The sequence below is a fragment of the Sabethes cyaneus genome, chromosome 2 (genome assembly GCF_943734655.1).
Source record: "Sabethes cyaneus chromosome 2, idSabCyanKW18_F2, whole genome shotgun sequence".
Taxonomy (NCBI): domain Eukaryota; kingdom Metazoa; phylum Arthropoda; class Insecta; order Diptera; family Culicidae; genus Sabethes; species Sabethes cyaneus.
The window spans coordinates 243,175,624-243,192,192 of NC_071354.1; the positions used below are offsets into that span (position 1 = coordinate 243,175,624).

Below are 16,569 nucleotides of genomic sequence, written 5' to 3' on the forward strand. Positions count from 1 at the left end.
CCTTCCTATGCGATGTTGAACAGTATGTTTGACAACCCATTGCTTCACTAGAACTACAAACCGTCTAATACAGTGGTGCCCAGGCATAGGCATGGTGCGGGCCAAATCTGATCGCCGTACCGCGGGCCGCAATAATCTCTGGTCATTCCTGTGCATAACAGAATGTAAAATATGCGACAACAAAAACCATTTTCTAGGAATCACCACAAGATTTAAACCGGAAAGCATTCCGATTCACAACATGCACGAGTCATTACAACTAAACTGAGTGACTACTATGTCAGCAAAAAAATTTCTCTTAAGTCCACCATCTTTCAAATCGGTCCGCGGGCCGCAGTTTGGCCATCACTGGTCTAATATCACGAATCAGTTGGATATGTCATCCGATATCTTGACGCTTATTAATCAGTGCTGTTGAGAAATCATGCCCAAACATAATTTCACATAACTCATTTTACTTTACTGAATCATACGTTGCCTTGAAGTCTTTTAACGAAGACCACCTATTGTGAATCTGCAAGTTATATTCTCGAAATTTACCTAGAATCTTGTGAAAAACGAAGTGTTTGGTTCGTTGTGGAGCCCTTCTCTAAGAACACACAGTAGCGCAGTGTTGGCGTTCGCCAAGAAAAGGTTTCCTGCAAACGAGTCCACCTTGTGACATAGATGGTGGTAGAGCATTTGGTACGCAGACCTAATTTTTAATTTTAATGGTTCGGCCACTTTCGATTTACCGGCAATCTGTTACTCCCTTCTCTGTCATTATACATACCGTGAAGTGGCACGATCCGGCAAACTAGGCCCCAAAAGTTTCTTCTTTTGGTTACAAACCAGTTGTGGCAACCGATATGTGACCAATTTTAGTCATAAATGAGTTGCTGCAACTAAAAATGCAAAATGTGTGCTATTTGGGTATCCGAGTTCGGCTCCAAATAATAAGGGGCGCTACATCGCCCCCCCCCCCTACCTTTCGAGCGAGACGCCTCCAGATGGAGAGTTTCAATTTTTTTTTCTTTTACAATTGGAAATTTTCAGGTTTCTTTAACAAACAGTTAAAAAATACTAAATTGTGCGTTTAAAACAGGTTTTGCAAAATATCCTTTGCATACATTTCATGTGTTAGTGATGGACATTTCCATAAGTACATGGGTTAGTAATTCGTTCGGCACGCAAGCTTCCAGTCTTTCAAATTCAATAATATAACATGACTGACCACGCTCATACTTCAGCCATCGCATCGTAATCCAATCGAGCATAAAAGTCGTTCCTTGAGCCCCAGCAAGAACACGGCAAACACGCCGGGACCGAAAAGCTTCACCTTACAGGGAGATGCCAAACCGCAACTGCTCTCGGTTAACTCGCAACTGTTTCCCAAATGCACCAGTACCTGCAGTATAGTTTTAACAGCAGATTTACTCCCGGTACCAGCCGGTAACGAGCCCATTAGCGTCAGCGTCAACAAATGTGCCTCCACCAATACGGTTCCGACGAAGGCAGATAAATTTACTTGCTTTCCGGAAAAGGTAAGTCCAATCTGGTACTCGTACTTTAGTATGTATTAACAAATAATGTTTTTAGCCCTTCACTGAACCGAAAGCCGTCGATGCTAAGGATGTCAGCTGCCAGACAAGCGACGTCGAAAGCGCCACTAGAAGAGCGGCACAAGCGGACGCAGAAGAGCTACGGAGTCAGCACAAAAAAGCCGCGGAAGCACTGCTGTCGCCGATCCTGTCCCGCCGAGATGACAAAAACAACTCTGTTAGTTCAATCAATTGAATTCCCAACAGTCTTTCTTCATTAATTTCGTTTAAACCTATCAGCTAACTCGCAAGTCTCCCACCTCCCCAACGGACATCGTTTCGCCGAGCAACACACTCCAATCGCAGCGTTCGAGCCTGAAGGATGGCAAAAAGAAACCTCGGACCGTTCACATCGATGTCTACTGCACGGGATCGGACGCGGAATCATCCAGTTCGGATGAGTCCTCGATTCGATCGGTTTCCTCTTCGGCATCCGGTAGTCGGTTCGATACCAGCCACCTGGATCCACCGATCCAGGACGCGCGAACTCCCTCGAACGCAACCCATCCGACGATCTACGAATCGGAGGAAATGAAAGTTCGCCACAAACGGGCCGCGAAACATGATGTTCCTCGACGGAGGCTGCAGCAGCAGCAGCAGCAAACTGTCGGTTTGTAGATGAATATTTAAAAAGTTAAGATTAAAATTTTTTTCATATAAATATGTTGGTGGTTTCAGATCAAAGCACACTGTCAACCGTGGGAAGTCTAAGACGGACAACCTCGCACACTCGGAAACCGGTTAAAAGAAGCAGCACAAAGGAGGAAATTCATGAATCAAAACAAATGCTGTTGAACAAAATTTTGGGTGGCCAAAAAGAGATTGGGAGTTTTCCCAGCTTCGAGTATCTGCAGCACGTCACGAGTGACGATAATATCAGTTCAAATTATGCTTTTTCTTCACGATCACCGAAGCGGGACGTCACGGGGAGCAGCTTGTCCAGTGCACTCGCTGATCTTGAGGAAGCAACCACTAGTGCCCAGGCCACCACCAGTGGCGGGATGGTTGTGATCCACTCGGACAGTTTCGAGTACGAAAACAGCGAGGATCGCTACCGGATCAATCAGATGGAACGTTTGTGGGGCAAGCAGACGTGGAAGAGTCCTTCCGTCGAGCGGAAACTGCTGGAGATTCACAACCCGAAGCGTCGTGAAAACAGTGAATCGGATAACAATCTGTCCGAATCGGATCACAGTTTCGTTTTCGACAACAACCCTGCGAGACCGAATGAATCGGTTCACTCGTTAAACAGTGATTCGAGCCCATCAACGGTTAAAAGTTGCAGCAATCGAGCACCGTCCACTGCGGATTGCAGCCCCAAGCGAATGTTCCAGCAGGCACTGCTGACGGTCAGCAATTCGGCAACCTTTCCACCCCGTGCGTGGTCACCGATCGAAGGCTACACGAGTGAATATCTCGCGCTGGCCAGACGCTTCGGCAGTTTGATAACGGGAAAACGAAAACCGGGCGTCCACATGGGACCGGTTCGCAATCCTGAGTGTCTCTGCGAACACTGCCGCCGATGGATGATGGAGCGTGATGGGGACACCCATGATAGGGCTCGGTCCGTCGAAATACCGGCCAACATCGTCGACATGCGCAAACAGTATCATCTGAGGAACCGGAAGGGTGTCTAAGTCGGTGCCATCCACACACGCTGCTGTTGTAAATAATGCTTTTATTGGCCGTGCATTTTTAGCGTTTTATTCAGTTTAAGATTATGATTTCGAGAGCGGAACCAGGCGAAGCTAGCTGGTACCGTTCAATATATGCAGTTAATAAACGACGGTGTTGTTGATTCAGTGATTATCACAGTCGAATTCTTTTAGTTTTTTTACTCTTATTTCAATTACTAAATTAATGATAATTAAGAACAGTTTTTCAGCATAAAACCTTCAATTTCAGGTAATTTATCTCAGATAAGTTTCGAGAATGTTCCACAATCAAATTTAAATTTATTCGTCGAAATTTCCGATTAAAAACAAGTCTAATATTCTCTTTTTCATTTTTCCCGAACACAGGCTCAAACCCGTCTATCGGAATCGTCCCGCAAGTTGGACCTGCTGCGGAAAGCATTAGAGCTGCGCCGGTTGGAGCTTCCGCAGGACTCCCAGGCGGCGATCCAGCTGAAAGCGGAACTGCAGAATGTGCAAGCCTCCAGTCCGGTGCCGGTGCAGTACACCTCGCTGCATCCGTTCCGTGGCTCGACTCAGGGCAAGCCGGCTCACAGTTTGTCGTTCAGCCGGTGTGCTGCCGTCACCGGAAAGCTGGAGGTTCGGCTGATGGGCTGTCAGGATTTGCTGGAGGACGTTCCCGGGCGATCGCGGCGTGACAAGGATTCCAACTCCAGTCCGGGAGATTTGAAGAGCTTCGTCAAGGGCGTCACCAGCCGGAGCTCGTCCAAGAGTTATAGTGTTAAGGATGAAACATCGTCGGAGATTATGGCTGTTATTAAGTTAGACAACATCACGGTAGGTCAGACCTCGTGGAGGCCCTGCTCGCAGCAGGCATGGGATCAGCGCTTCTCAATAGACCTAGATCGATCGCGCGAGCTCGAGATCGGCATCTACTGGAGGGACTGGCGTTCGCTATGTGCGGTGAAATTCCTCCGGTTAGAGGAATTCATCGACGATATCCGGCACGGGATGGCTCTGCAGCTGGAACCGCAGGGTCTGCTGTTCGCCGAAATCAAATTTCTTAATCCGATGATATCGCGCAAGCCAAAGCTGCAACGCCAGCGAATGATTTTCAACAAACAACAGGTTAAGAACATCCCCCGGGCCAAGCAGATGAACATCAATGTGGCAACGTGGGGTCGTCTGCTGAAACGAAACACCAACACACCAACGGCTGGAACCGTTGGTACGCAACCAATTGTCACAACGCCATCAACGCCTAGCTCAGCTTCCGTCACGTTTGATCCGGTCGTGGAAAACGATCCAGCCGAAACGCTAGGAGAATCGGCGGACTTCAACACCGTTGGTCTTGGCGGAGGAAGGCCCCTCGGTAAGTTCAAGATCCTGCAATCATCCCATAATTGACCACAACCCAGCTTAATCCGGGGTTCCCCTTTTCTAGGTATCCATGGCGTGGCCGTTCTCCCCGAAAGTCCTTCATCACATTCGTTACAGAATCAGCTCATTTCGCCGACTGGAACGCCCGCTGGGCTGCGACCGCTTCAGCAAACCCAATCCATCAGTACACCTCCGAGCTTCCGCCAGAAGAAACCTCCAATGCCATCCCCTCCATCACAACCCATCACCAGCCCGGTGGCGGCTGCTCCGACAGGATCCAGTAAACTCGATCAAGAGGTACGTATCTTCAAACGCCAACTAAATGCGAGCTCAAACACACCCGGTGCAACGGTAAACCAACATCAAGGAAACATTACCACATCCGCAATCACACCACACCATCATGCATTTGTTGGAGATCTAAATCCTTTTATCGGTTTGTGCGACGCGTTTCTCCTCAACCGCTCCTAACGCAAGTGCCGTGCCGATATGCTTATCTCTCTTTCGCACACCGGTTTGGCGTAATTGAAAATTTTATCTTTTTTTTTCCCGCAATCATTCTGCGTCGAAATCCGATTAGCACCGCTGTCTGCGCTGCTGCTGGTCCGTTGTCTGGTATTGTCTTTTCAGTTACAAAAATAAGTTTCCCCTTGCGGCGGCGGGTTACTATTTACGCGACCAAAGTTCTCCACCCGTCCAGAGTTTTTTTTTTGTTGAATGTGTTCGGTTTTTGCTTTTATTTTTTTGGTTACATAGGAAACTAATATTTAGTTTAAATTGGTCCATCCAACTGTAAAAAAATGTGGTTTCTAATTGGTGAAAGGTAAAAAGCAACGGAGCAGATAGCTTTCATTGACTGACTTTTTTGCAGAACTTTACGGAATTCCGCCCAGAAAATAATGAATTCTATCTGCTCGCCTATTTTGGACATAATACAAACTAGTAACCGTTGATCTGGTTTTCGGAATTGGTAACACTGTACTAAAAAAAGCACAAAATTACACACTTTTTTCCGCCCTTGTCTTCTACACTACACACACGCAACACGCGCGCATGTTCCTGTGAATTCTATCACATTTCAACACCTCCTAAAAACCGATATCTCTCCGAACGCCGCCTCCAACGGCGCCCTTGCAGTTACAGAACGTCCTGAGAGAATTCGATTTCCTCCACCAGCAGCACGATAGTCCCAGCAGTGAAGAAGTTCTGCTGACTCAACAACAACAACAGCAGCGGCAGCAGTACGACGAGATGGCACCGCAGTTTGCCAGTCAACGAACCCGCTCCGCCGAAGAAGAACAGGAAGCAGAAGACGATGATGACTACGATGTACCGCCTCCGCCGCTGCCGGAATCTCCCCCACCGCCGTTGCAGAAAAGCCTTTCCGGCGATCTGTTGCGGCCGGTTCTTTCGATGCCACCGGTAGTGCTTATGGGAGGAGGCGGTGGCGGAGGTGGCAATCGCGATAGCTACATCTCCTACACGACTGGAACGCCAATCATAGAGGAGCCACCGTCGCCCGCTCCGCGGGTAGATTTTCCCTTCGAGAAGTATGACTCGTACTCGGTGGCGACGGCTGAAGAGGAGGACGGCTGCTGTATCGTCGATGGCGGTGGTGCGGCGACGTACGACGAAATAATCGAGGTCAGAGTCTTGCGCCTATCAACATACTATATGTCCTAAAAAACCTGCCAAAACATAGCAGCAGCAACCAACCTCTGTCTCTCTAACTGTTATCGTTTAGTGTTGAGCCTAAATTCCCATCGAAGCTGTGTGTGTTCCGTTGGTTTAGATATTGTCTGGTTTCGGTTTTCCTGACGCTATCTCTTCTGGCACTTAATTTCCACTAATCCGATTGTGATCAGTACTAATAATATTTGTAATCAGTACCATGTAGGACTAGTAGTTACGATACACACACTCAAACACATCTACTATGCATGACTAACTCGTGACTAATACTGCATGTGCATGTTTTTCGGTGGTAGCTAGAAATTATGAAGAGGAACGCAGAGAATGCAATACAGATGTTGTATCTCAGCATGATCATTGTTTGTACAATCCGATTCCTGTAAGGGCAAAATTAAACACTTGTTCGGCTGATTCATTGGTGTCTTAATTAGAAATTCAGCGAAAATCGCTCATTTTGACTATCAAATGGTTCCTTAAAAGCTTACTTTATCAAATCTTCGTCTTCATTATAGCTTATTTATCACTGGTAGAACTAGTGCTAAACTCTAAGGAGGGGAGGGTTACAGCCCTGGATATTTTTTCGATCATTTCATTTCGTCAGCGGATTATAATCAAATGCAAATTAATCTATTGCAGAATCAAATTTATTTACCAAGTAACTTTTACGAAAATGCTGTTGATGAAGGACCAAAGGGGGTTAGGTGGACCCTTAGGAAAGACGCCTACATGCAATCACGGGAACGAGGGTTATCAGACATTCCTTCCAGCAGAAACATTCGCCATGCAAACTTAACTTGCCTGATGGTCGCTTCAGGGGGTTTCGGGCTGGTTGCCACATACCCTGGTGCTCCCTCTCATTTATCGTACCCACTACAAAATCGTTCTCCGCATGTCTCACAACGACTTTCGGTCCGAAATTCTCACACGGCACTTAATTCTAGTCATCGGAGCCATGATTAGTCTGATCAGCTTCCCCGGAAAGCCGTTTTCATCCAGAATTTTCCATAACTTTTGTCGATTTACAGCACTACCATATACGACTTTGAATACGATGAATTCGCGGCTCTTCTGGAAGGTCTGCCGCATGGTAAAGAGCCTGAAGTCTGCTCTCGGAACTCGGATAACTCGGAAAAGCACCTAATATTCACAGTCTAACGTATTGTCTTTGTTGTAGATGTAAAGCATAGCCTAGAATAGTTTGACCGCCAACTTGTTGTCCGTATTAATGAGGATCAGCCCAAAACTTGATGCTTGGGAATAGCAAGCAAATCATTTCCAAGATGCGTCTTCTAGTGATCCAAGTTTTACGATGATCAATTACAAATCTGGCCACTTCAGGTGTAGATCAATTAGTGACGGACAGGTGTGTGAGTTAGCCATTTTCTGTCTTGAAGCTGGGGAGAGAGCCCAATCCTTTCACTCCTCCGGTAGTCGTTCCGTATCCCAAATCTTGATAATCGATTGATGCATACCAGCTTGACCGCTATCTTGGTATTTTTCAACCGCAGAATAACTTCTTTAACTTCGCCCTTCGGGATATGGTACATTTTCGTTGCTTGGCTGCGCCAAAAAAGGAAGCGATCGTTGACTACATTAGTCTTTAGCCTGCACTTCATTCAGGTGTTCATCATCGTGCTGCTTCCATCTTTCGATGCACTTGCATAACTGCTCTCAATCCGAATACAAGACAAATTTCACTCCGGTTACTTGTTTTGAGCTACCCTCAAAACAAGTAAAAGGAGTGACCACCCCCTATTTTTCAAACCCCCAGTGCTGATTTCCTTATGTCAAAGAACATGTATGCCACGTTTGGTGGAGAACGGTCCAGGCATTCCGAAGTTAGGGTGGAACATACATACATCTTGAAGATATTTTTACCTTTGTTATACTATAACAAAGGTTTAGGAATTGGTCGAAAAACACGAAATTGATCCGAGGCCCGGAGGGCCGAGCCACATATACCGATCGACAGGGTTCGACGAACTGAGCAATGTCTGTGTGTGTGTGTGTGTGTATGTGTGTATGTATGTGCGGGGCGCAACTTTTCTATCGCCTATTTCTCGGAGATGGCAGAACCGATTTGTTCGCCATTACTTTTGTTTGAAAGATATTATTGCCTAGTATATCACTATTGAATTGTTTCGAGGTCCGACACTTCGTTTAAAAGTTATAAGTAAAAAAGTAAAAATTACGTGACACGATTTTCTCCGGACCCAAATGACCGATTTCAACGATCTTGGTATCGAATGAAAGCTCTTGTTAACACTAAATTTTTCGGATAAATTTTATTGAAAACAAACAATCAGTTTAAAAGTTATGCTTAAAAAACCTGTTTTGACAAGGTAATAATTATCGCCTGTTTCTTAGAAATGACTAAACCGATTTAGACGCTATTAGTCTCATTTGACAGCTAACATAACCTAATAGATCACTATTGATTTGTTTTTTGATTGGACGTTTAATTTGAAAGTTATGATCAATTGAATACAACACATTAAAATTTACAATAATTTATAACGATTTCATCTAAGATGATTTATCTAGTTTGAATTATTTTGGCATCAAATTAGAGATTTTAATGCTACAAATATATCTGCAAAATTTCAGAAGAATCGGTTTTGCCGATCAAAAGATATTAACCCTTCAACACTCGCGCCGACTTTTGTAATTCGGTTACTCGCGCGCACAATGGCCCAAAGCCAAAAAGACATGCGCATTAGAATTTTGACTGGGAAAACTTGGTTTTAAGTTTATGGAACCTTCGGAAGAATTTCTTAAAATTGAAAGTTCTATCGTCTTGTGCAATTTAAATTTTGATTAATCCCCCTAAAAGTGAAATAAAAAAAATATTTTTCTTCAGTTTCAATATAACACATTGATGTGTTCTGCAAAGTTTTAGAACATATTATTACAAGAAATTTTGTTGAATACAGTAACCTTCTATCTATTAAGCGAAGAGAGAAAAATCTTATTTATTGTATATGAATTTGTAAGATCAGTTTTTTCTATTTTAGCTCTTTTTGTAATTGTTGTATTCCTTTTTCATGTATTACAAAATTGTATAAATAGTAAAAATACACAACTTTGATGAATATAGTATACCTCTATGTTTGTTTGTTTAGATACTGTAGAACTTTGATTAAAAAAAATGCCTTAATTTTGACCCCGAATGACTCGACTACCAACAGATACATTTTAAACATTTTATATTTGCTGATTGTGTTGCTGCATACAGACACCATTTTTACATATGAAGAAACGAGAGAAACTTCCAGGGCCAATCGTGGTACAACTCACATGCTGTTTGCTTCGTTTCTGTGATGTCAGTTTATGCTGATCTATTTGCCCAACAATTTAAAGTATTAATGCATTGAATAATTATGACATTTTGCTCATAACAAGGTAATTGAAGAATATACGTTAGTTAAACAGAGATTTGTAACTTTATAACAATATGGCATTCAAAAACCTACACGTGTTGTACAAAATGCGTGTTGTACAGCGTGAGTAATCGAAGGTTAATAAAAATTGATGAAATTTATTCAAGAAAACTTTATTGATGTCAATCAAAAATAATGGCGTTACAGAAATTTATGCGTAGTTCAAAAACCTATAAACTAGACCTTTACTACGCAATGTATATGTTAAAGAATAATATTTCCTCTTATAACTTGCTTTTACTTGCACTTACTCAAATTAGTAACAACCAGCTTACCCTTACTCAGTAATTTCATGAAAAAGGATCTATCAAAATTTATAGGTGCTGCTATTTTGTTTAAATTTTTTAAAGTTATTCAATTTCCAAAAATTTTATGAAAACCAACGCACCACGCAACGTTAACCAATAGATGAATTATGTTCCGAAGACGTGACGATTTCTATCTCAAATAGCAAGTAAGACCGTATAACAAAGGTTCCTTTCACCACTAGGTGGATTAAATCGGGTTTTTCACACACAGACTGGTACCGTTTTAAGTCCCTAGCATTACCGGGACTTCATTCCGATTCCGAAGAAGAAAGGCACTTCCCTCTATCAATACGGTTTTCTCGTTGGTTATTCGCAGCCCAGTTGGCACCATAAGGAGATTGGGTAAATAAGAACTACATATATTGAGCCTTGACGCCAGTCAAACGCCAATAACCCGGTAACACTTTTAAATCTCTCATATGAATCAAGAGTAGAGGAAAGTCCTGTATGGCCGGACAGGTCTCTATGCCCGGGCGATTTCTCAAAAACAAGGAAAGAGAAAATTATTTGGAAAGAATGGGATAATAGTACCATTAAAGTACTATTGTTCCAATCTTTTCAAATATTTTTATCATTTTCTGTTTTTGAGAAATCGCCAGTGTTCGGGCATCGAGACCTGTCCTGCCATACAGGACTTCCCCCTACATAAAACTACCGGTTTATGGTTCCCTATCGATGTTTGAAAACGATGTACAAATCAAAACGAGGGTTATGGATATTTTGTTTTTACAAATAAACCATCGATGTCGATTTGATTCTATCATATATCAGTGAGGAATTATTAATATGAAATTAAAGGTGTTATTTATTAATATTTCATCACAGTTCTGCTGACTACCACTTACTTACTGACTTGGTTAACTGGCGTTACGTCTTATGATAAGGTAACGTAATTCCTCCATCTAATTCGGTCCATGGCAGCGGTCCATGGTCCCAAACATTACTTTTTCAAATTCTGCTTGGTTTAGGCGCAATAAATAAAACAGCAAAATTGAAGCGAAAAGAACGTGCCAAGCCTGCTCGCCAGATTTCGCTCCACTTGATCTTGCCACCTCGCTCGCTGTGCCCCTCTTTGTCTTGTTCCTCCTGCCGGATTAGATGCGAAAACCATTTTTGCAGAATAGTTGTCCGGCATTCTAGCAACATGGCCTGCCCAACGTATACGTCTAGCTTCAACCACTTTCTGAATACTGGATTCGCCGTAGAAACGCGCGAGCTCGTGGTTCATTCTTCGCCTCCACAAAATGCTGCTCTTAGGTCCTTATCTACTACTGTTCAATTTTGCGCCAGCAAGCGTGGATACCGCAATAGGCACGACTTCCGGCTGGTATTGTTGTCCTCTGTGATCCAAGGTATACGAACTCGTCGACTACCTCAAACTCATCTCCGTCGATTACCACGGTACGACCCAAGCGGGCCCTATCGCGCTCGGTTTCGCCCGCAAGCATATACTTCGTTTTAGACGTATTTATCTTCAATCCGATCTTCTCTGCCTCGCGTTTTAGTCTGGTGTACTGATCTGCCTCAAATGTTATAACACCTTTAAGTGCAATGTTGAATAGCAGACAGCAAAGATCATCTCCTTGTCGAAGTCGTCCCCTGCGAGATTCTAATGGGAGAAAATTTACCCGAGATTCTCACAGCAATGGATCCCATCCATCGCAACCATGATAAGCCTAATGAGCTTACCCGGAAAGCTGTTTTCGTTCGGAATTTTCCATAGCTCTTGTCGGTTTACACTATCATATGCGGCATTGAAATCAATGAACTGGATGATCTGCCGCAGGGTGAAGGTTTCGTCCAGCCTGATAACTTCCCACGAATCTATTAGCTGTTAGAGACAGTCGATGGTAGATGTCTTGAGAAAGCACTTTGTATGTGGCATTCAACATAGTGATCGCTCGGTAGTTTTCACAATCCAGCTTATTTCCTTTCTTGTAAACAGGCAAATAACTCCGTCTTTCCACACCTCTGGTAATCGTTCCTTATGCCAAATCTTAACAATCAATTGATCTAAAATTAAAAAAGAAGAAAACTTATCCAATTTAATTCTACTATGTGTATTTTATTCACGACAGATACGTATTTCGCCTACGACTTGCAGGCTTCCTCAGTGTCTGTTTTCGAACTCAAGGCGCTCATTCTAATCTATAGTACATAACAAATTTATTTAGGGACAACGTAATAGAAAATTTCATATATTTTTTTAGCAAAATATACGTCTTTTAAAAAATATTCGTAAACTAGTTGAGTGCCCGGTCTTACTCGAGGGCCCCATTGTATCATAGCCACTCACACATCATTTTTCGTTTCGGAAATCTATTGACTAGTGGCGACTGTCAAGTGAAAAGCACTTGTAAGCGGCAATCTCGCGTATCGCTTTGCTTGATGATAATCTGTCAAAATACCTCCGCTCTACACATTTCGGTACCTGGTACAAAGCTCTTCAATAGAATTATTGTGTATCATGACAACGGTACAGCTACTCGAGTTCTTCGCATTCCTTCAGTGCTCGAAAACTCCCTTCCGACTTCGAAGAAGTTTGCCCCCTTTCCCTATCAGCTATGCGACTTGTTGGTTTTACGTCACTCCGTTGCGCTTGGAACCACAAGGAGGTAGGGGTTTGGTAGCTGTAAAGCCAAAGTTGCGAAAACATGACCACAATCATTTTCAGTTGGTCTCGGGGTACGATACTGGTCCAAAAAGTTGCCGTCGTAGGTTCGAATCTCGACTAAAAAAGTCAATTAATAGCACTAGCCCCACAATTGTCCTGTACTCTAAAAGCTAGCTGTGAAGTCTATCGAATAAAAACAGTAGGTCGAGTTCCGAAAGCGGAATGTAGTACTGAGGCTTTGCTAGTTATTTTTCCTAAGCTCCTCATGAGAACTCCGAGTTTTCGCTGGTGGTCTTGTCGTTACGTGTCCGTCTGTCTGTCATTATTAATTTAATTTTTTCTTCTGGTATCCATGAGTATTGTTTAAACTTTCTTCGGCCCGAGTTTTCACTGTACATGGAGGTGCTTGTTCCATGAGCTAAAACGAAACAAATCATTAAAATAACTTATGTTAAGCTGTGGCTCATGTTAGATCGTGTGGCTCAGCCGTCATCCAAACCCGCAGTTTTGAGATCAGGCAGCCGGGAACCACCCATCATCGCACCTCCTAGCTTGGCTACTCAATAGAGCATTACCGGGTAAGGCCGCTTCGGGTTTCGGGTTTGGGATGGCTGCAGCTATGTTGGACGCTTCCTCATTTGCCTTCCCCATTTCATACCCGGTTCTCTACTGAAAATAGTTTTGGCTACAAACTACCTGAAGTCACTATATCAGCATATTTGTATTCTTGATACAGCTTGTGGATCATGCGTCTGCACCACACTCCGTTTTTCATTTTGCCACCTTGTTTGGACTCCCACGTTCCATGCCAGTAACCACGCACTTCGTTTTGGTGGTGTTAATTCTCGTTTAAAAGACCCTGAGGCCTCACCCGCTATTCTGACGAGAGATTTTGACTATTCCGGCGTAACACGAGTAAGCGTAATTGGTTTTGTAGGAAAACCATTTTCTAGCATTATCTGTCACAGCTCAATGCGATTGACTGAATCGTACGCCGCCTGCTGGCGAATCTCTCCTCTGGGCCGGCGAGCATGGGTTCCTCGTGGGCTATTTTTTCCGTAGCTCTAGTCGCTCTACTATACCTTTCTCTGTTCTGGCGTATAGCCTTCGTAGCCTTGTAGCCGATGTCAACCTTCCAGACATTTGAGCATGCGTAAATTTGGGACCCACCAATTATTTCAGTTCCTGTGAATTCTGGTTTTAATAATGTTGCTTAAGCTTAAAGTACTCCACTAACTATTTTTGTGTACAAAAGATTAGACTGAGAAAATAGAATACTACCAAGAAAATGATAGGTTCCCAAATTTATACACGATGATTACACGACGAGAATAGTGGTCAATGTCGATATTTGGTCCCCGAAAAGACCGTACATCGATGACATCCGAAGACTGTCGACCGTCAATCCAAACAGGATCGATCTGAGAGCTTTCGGAAGTTCAGATGTGTAGAGTAGGTGCTACAGATGGCAATTCCTCTAGCCGCAGCGAAATTCAGGAGCCTCAGACCGTAATCGTTGGTCGACAGATGAAGGCTATGTCCTCCAATGACAGGTCGGAAGAATTCCTCCCTCCCGATCTGTGCATTTTCGCATCTCCGATGATGCTTTTCACATCATGTTTTGGGCACTAATCTATCCTATAGAACTCGTTCTTAGCATCATCATTTATCATTTGTCGGTTCGCATTCGTTGATTAGGCTCAATTCTCAAAACACATATACGGTTACCTACGAGTCTCCACCGGATAACCCGTTGCTTTTGCTTTCCCAACACTACAAAACCGACTCCATATTCTGCCTCTCTACCGCCTCTGTAGTAGATGTGGTACTAGAAAGAAGTGCCGGCAATAGGGTCTACTGCGCGGAACTCGCTTTCTCCTGAATTTGGCCATCGAACTTCCTGAATGGCTGCGACCTCTACTCCGAGTCGATGTAGCTCTCCAGCAAGCAAGTACACTGCCTTACCGAGGTCGCGATACTTACATACCGCTGATGGGTCTGCCATCTTAGGTGTAGCTTGCGAAATACAGCCTTTCATATTCAGTCACGCACTCCGAGATAGACGCTGTTTGAGCCGCCCCTTACCTGGGGAACAGGCGCTCGAAGCATTTCCAGGTACGGCCATCGATATCGATCGTCAATATTGATCGATGGTTTTATTATGTTTTAAATTCGCAGTAAAATAAGTCATGTTCCGAAAGGTTTTATGCCCAATCTAGATTGTCTGTTTAGTCTGAAACAAAAATGAGATTCAATAGATTTCTTGGAAAAAAATTACTTTGTTGTTTAAATAATTGCTCTCAGTCTCTCAGAGTGAATTAATTTTAAAAAAATTGGACGCTTTGCGACCAACTAATCAAGCATTTGTTCCAGCATGCCATAACGCGCCATATTAGGTGTTAAATCATTGTGAAAGCATGGTTAGGTATTTTTCATCATTCATCCGCATTTCATAAATTTGTCGTTTTTCCGGATGCTATTTCGCTTTTCCTTCAACAGTCTAATACGCGATTCCATGTACCGAAAAGTTGCCGCTACCTTCAGGTATTGACCATGTATTTCCTTAATGCTAACATTCCAGATTGTCCAACCATTCGAGCAGCTGGGCGTATCGAGCAATGTTGTACCACTGAAACCACATCACCACTCGCAGAGTCAGCCGCCGTCGGCGGCAGCAGCAGCAGCCGCACTCCAGCATCAACAGCAGCAGCAATACTACCAGCAACAGCAATTGCTGCTACAGCAGCAGCAACAACAACAACAACAGCAGCAACAGCAACAACAGCACCAACAACACCACCATCAACCGCATCCACAGCAGCAGCAACCACCGTCGCTGCATCCACTCGACATAGCCGCCGCCGCCGTAGCCGGTCCGGCCATGGTGCCACCCAACCGAAGGCAAGGACCGGCCGCTCGAGCTCTCCAGTATCGCGACAGTGCCTACGAAAGCCGCCGGCAGTCACAGGCGGGAGCGACCGGCATGCACATCGATAGCTTCCAGCTGCTGAGCGTACTCGGCCGGGGCCACTTCGGTAAGGTGATTCTCGCGCAGTACAAAAATACCGGCGAGTACTTTGCGATCAAGGCGCTGAAGAAGGGTGACATTATCGCGCGGGACGAGGTGGAATCGCTGCTCAGTGAGAAGCGCATCTTCGAGGTGGCCAACACGATGCGGCACCCGTTCCTGGTGAATTTGTTTGCATGCTTTCAGACGGAGGTAATGATTACGGCTGAAATTACATCGCAAATTTTTTAAATGAGAATTCTTCACCTGTGTTTTAGCAACATGTCTGTTTCGTGATGGAATACGCTGCGGGAGGGGATTTGATGATGCACATCCATACGGATGTGTTTTCGGAGCCACGTGCCGTGTTCTATGCCGCGTGTGTCGTGCTTGGACTGCAGTATCTGCACGAGAGCAAGATTATCTATCGTGATTTGAAGCTCGACAATTTGCTGTTGGACACGGAAGGTGAGCGTGTTATTAGCTTGCAAAGTTGAATCATTTAATTTGATTGGTGTGTTGTTTTTTTGCAGGTTACGTGAAGATTGCCGATTTTGGATTGTGTAAGGAAGGTATGGGCTTCGGTGATCGGACGGGGACCTTCTGTGGTACCCCGGAATTCCTAGCACCGGAGGTGCTAACCGAGACGTCTTATACGCGAGCCGTCGACTGGTGGGGTTTGGGTGTGCTGATATTTGAAATGCTTGTGGGAGAAGTAAGTACCATACTTCGAGAAGACCGCTTGAATTACCGGTCTAAATAATCTACTTTTTCAGTCGCCATTCCCCGGTGACGATGAAGAGGAAGTATTCGATTCGATCGTCAACGATGAAGTGCGATATCCGAGGTTCCTGTCGCTGGAAGCGATAGCCATCATGAGAAGGGTATGTTCCGCTTGGTTTTCTGTGATTCAA

The 16,569-nt window shown here is 44.2% G+C and overlaps 1 protein-coding gene across 6 annotated transcripts in view; it reads left to right on the plus strand.

Moving 5' to 3' along the window:
• Positions 1-16,569, plus strand: part of LOC128737916 (serine/threonine-protein kinase N) — a 214,563-nt gene that overhangs the window by 188,398 nt on the left and 9,596 nt on the right. For 4 of the 6 annotated variants that reach the window (XM_053832689.1, XM_053832685.1, XM_053832686.1 and 1 more), the window contains 7 exons: positions 3,602-4,586; positions 4,659-4,891; positions 5,732-6,238; positions 15,230-15,868; positions 15,934-16,123; positions 16,189-16,370; positions 16,432-16,539. In XM_053832689.1, coding sequence (XP_053688664.1) covers positions 3,602-4,586; positions 4,659-4,891; positions 5,732-6,238; positions 15,230-15,868; positions 15,934-16,123; positions 16,189-16,370; positions 16,432-16,539 — 2,844 coding nt within the window. The remainder of the gene's footprint in view (positions 1-3,601; positions 4,587-4,658; positions 4,892-5,731; positions 6,239-15,229; positions 15,869-15,933; positions 16,124-16,188; positions 16,371-16,431; positions 16,540-16,569) is intronic. The other 2 variants (XM_053832688.1, XM_053832691.1) reach the window with 2 other exon arrangements.